Genomic DNA, 3604 nt, shown 5'->3' with positions numbered 1-3604 from the left:
ATAAAATTTGTAACATAGAATGCCAGACATAGAAACAATCTCTTCCATGCACCATACTTACAAACTTTCCTCTCGACATCAATGTAAGGAATCACATGCTTGCTTTGCGTGATACTTAGAAACAACAACGTTATACTGAAACGAGTCATAATCGAGACAAAAACTAAGTACCACAAAAAGAATTTCTATAAGAGACCTAGTCAAAATGAAGCCACAAAGGCCAAGTATAAGGCACGCGAGTGTTTCCAAGCACCATAGGCAAATGGCAGATGCCAATAGAAAAAGACAATGTCTCCAAGATACCTAATAGAAAGAAAGCTTCCTCTTCTTTGAGTAATCATTAACAAAATCTTCCTGCTTGAGCAAAACATACAAAGGCGAAGTAGGGATGGATCCCATAGTTTCCATTGGTAATCGCATGGGCGATGCAATAGTCCTACCTCTCTCTTTACCACCTACACTAGAACAAAAATCACAATATAAGTACGTGGAACAACGTTACACTGAAATGGGTCATAATCGAGACAAAGACCAAGCACCACAAAAAGTATTTCTATAAGAGGCCTAGTCAAAATGAAGCCACAAAGGCCAAGTATAAGCCGCCCGAGTGTTTCCAAGTACCATAGGCAAATGGCCGATGCCAACAAAAAAAAGACAATGTCTCCAAGATGCCTAATAGAAAGAAAGCTTCCTCTTCTTTTAGGAATCATTAATAAAATCTTCATCCTTAAGCAAAACATGAGAAGGTGAAGCAGGGAATGATCCCACAGTTTCCATTGGTAATCGCATGGGCGATGCAATAGTCCTACCTCTCTCTTTACCACCTGCATTGGAACAAAATTCACAATATAAGTACGTGGAACAACTAACAAAGATCATTTCATCCCAACAATAATAATACATGGTCGAATATTTGTGAACCATTCCGTAGGTACTGACAAACATTGATGCAGCGTCACAAAACAACCCAAATCCTTGAATCCATACTTGAACCAATGCCTCGGTATCTTATCAATATGAGAGCGTTGAAATCTCTTCTTATGTTCAACCTCGTATATATGCACCCGAAACCATTGTGTGTATCCACAATGTACAACTTTGATAAAAACTAGGAGCTTGATGTCAATATTAACATCATCATATAAATGCTCGATGACCCTTGCAAGTGTCCTTATTATGATATCATTAGGAGCTACTATGCGCAGCATGCACCTTTTGATAGTTAGAAGCTGGGTAATAGTACCACTCTAGGATAGGCATCTGCAAAAGTTAAATAAATAGCGAAATATGAAAAATAATTTACTTCCAAGAGAGTATATACCAACCAAACATGGCACAGAGAGCAATTCACATATATGCAAAACCAATGTCCCTAAATGGTCGTCAATAACTACATCTCCACAAAGAAAGCAATGCACATTATTGCACCTTTTGAAGAACGTCCTTGTAGACAATGTTTGTGGTCATATCCCGATCCCTTTCACCCAATAGGACTTTCACACCATGCGAAGATTTTACCCTTGAAAATGCAATATACAACTGACCATGTGTAAATACTGGTGCCTTTACATAAAGCCCAACAATGGACAACAAAGTCTGCCCTTGACTTACTAATTGTCATAGCGAATGCTAACCAGATGGGAAACTATCTCTATTTCATAGTGAATGGAAATCGTGTACCATTCGAAATAAAAGCAATCCGAGGAATAAAAGCTCGTTCACTTACATTTGCCCCTGTTATTATTTGAGCACATTGTTCTAATATGTTGTATGCATATTCATCCTGCAAAAGAGGGTTAACATCATGTAGTTGTGAGCTTGGTTAATGAGGTTCATGCAACCCATCAAAATCAGAGAGTCTTCACCCTACATGACACAAAAGGTCTTGCAGATGTAATAAAGCCATGTTAGATGCCTCTCCTACTGTAGAACACCAAGAGAGGCATGCACTTACTGATGTAGCTACAATCTATACATGATATCCTCTACCATTGGAACCAAAAATCTTTCCCATAGATGGCCAGGCCGAGCTGGCTCTTAAAAGACCAAAATTGCAACAAACAAAGTACAGAGTTGAGCATCAGTTTGCACAAAGGCAGCTTCTTCTAAGCACACAACATATTCATCATCACTCTCCAACATGCCCCTTGCAATGCAAGCATCCCTAAAAGTATCATAGATCACATTATCAACAGTACGCAAGTCTTCAAAAGAAGTACATCCTCGACACTCTGTTAAAAGCATCCGCAAATAGTAAAGCTCACCACAGATAGGTGCCACAAAATACATCTGACCACATGTATTCCCACGCTTCCTCCTAGTCCACATCTTATGTCGTGCATTCCATACCCAATACACTGGAAAGTCCTCATAGTGAATTGTCCTAGCCTCTGGATGAATGCAATTTGCACACAAACCATTCAGTAAGAGTAGTTTTCTAGAGGTCTTCATTCCGCACATCTGGTATACTATCTGTATCTGGAAACACTATATAGTTCTCACCAAGTAAGTGAACCTGCAAACACTGTATATCAGGCTTTTCATCATGTAAATCATAATCATAGATCTGCCAACATGCCTCAGAGACAGAAGCATATCGTGCATCCAAATAACTTTGTATCTCATCCATCTCGTGAACATCGCCACCATTCCGTGTTGAATCAACCCCAACAGAAAATTTGACGGCTGCACGGTCATGCCCCTTGTACACATACTTAACAGCTGCAACTGTCAAGCACACCTCCACATTTATATGTGCATTGTATTTCTTACTCAAGAAAGGATTATATGGAACAATCCATTGATTATCAATAACATTACCATTTATGATCACAGAGTTTCCATCATCTTGTCTTTGATAAATGGGATAGCCAGAACTATCAACCATTGTCATGTCCACTAATTTTCACAGGTAGTATTTAGTACATCTACCCTTATCCGTACAGGGAATCTTGGGATTCAATCCTCCGCAAGGACCATGAATGTTGCACTTTGAAATTGTCTCAAATAAGGCTGGAAACTTAACTCTTTCGGGCAACTCAACACAAACCAGTATCGTAGTGATATGCTTCAGAAGGTTTGAAAGATAGTTCTAAAATTAGCAAAGTATGAGAATGTGGTAGCCCCCTCTTTTGGAATTCAATCATAGTAACATAGCTTGCAACCTTTCCAAAGATATCCTTCCGCAACAACGTGTACATTAAATCAACATGCTTTTTATGAAACACGTGAGCAGTCAAATCCGAATGGTCATAAGCACTTTGCCCAAGCAATAAAGCATTAGTTATCTCCAACCACTTTGGATTCCATGTCATTGTTATAAAAAAGTCAGGTTTTCCCTTGCACCACACTATAGCCATGGCATCCTGATATAATTGATACATATGCCTTGGCCCACTCGTAAATGACAACGGTAAAACTATCCTCTTGCCAACAGAGGCACCAACAATGTGCATTGACCCATTATCATTTGTCCCCACCATGTCTGCCAGGCCTTTGTAGGCCTTTGATTGCAACACTGATTGATTCTGGTGACACCAAGTTAACCTGCACTGCTCTATACTACATTAAGAATCAATAATAAATTGTTGTAATAGTCGACCAC

At 39.3% G+C, this 3604-nt stretch overlaps 1 protein-coding gene across 1 annotated transcript; it reads right to left on the bottom strand.

Moving 5' to 3' along the window:
• Positions 1-2437: 2437 nt before the first annotated feature.
• LOC148026665 (uncharacterized) lies at positions 2438-2893 on the bottom strand. The gene is made up of 2 exons (XM_087690333.1): positions 2821-2893; positions 2438-2727 (listed from the first exon to the last, which is right to left on the bottom strand). The coding sequence occupies exons 1-2, from the start codon at positions 2891-2893 to the stop codon at positions 2438-2440; spliced, it is 363 nt and encodes a 120-aa protein (XP_087546459.1).
• Positions 2894-3604: the final 711 nt, after the last annotated feature.

The sequence above is a fragment of the Lygodium microphyllum genome, chromosome 13, assembly GCF_053477565.2.
Source record: "Lygodium microphyllum isolate KBCC chromosome 13, Lygodium_microphyllum_v1.1.10, whole genome shotgun sequence".
Taxonomy (NCBI): Eukaryota; Viridiplantae; Streptophyta; class Polypodiopsida; order Schizaeales; family Lygodiaceae; genus Lygodium; species Lygodium microphyllum.
This window is presented reverse-complemented; position numbering and strand designations above follow the sequence as displayed.

What these genes read in the sequence shown, in the direction of transcription:
- LOC148026665 (XM_087690333.1), bottom strand. Translation starts at nt 2,893, where the DNA reads ATGACAATGGTTGATAGTTCTGGCTATCCCATTTATCAAAGACAAGAT. An exon ending in AAACTCTGTGATCATAAATG is followed by an intron (nt 2,728 to 2,820) that starts GTAATGTTATTG and finishes TGTGCTTGACAG; the next exon opens with TTGCAGCTGTTAAGTATGTG.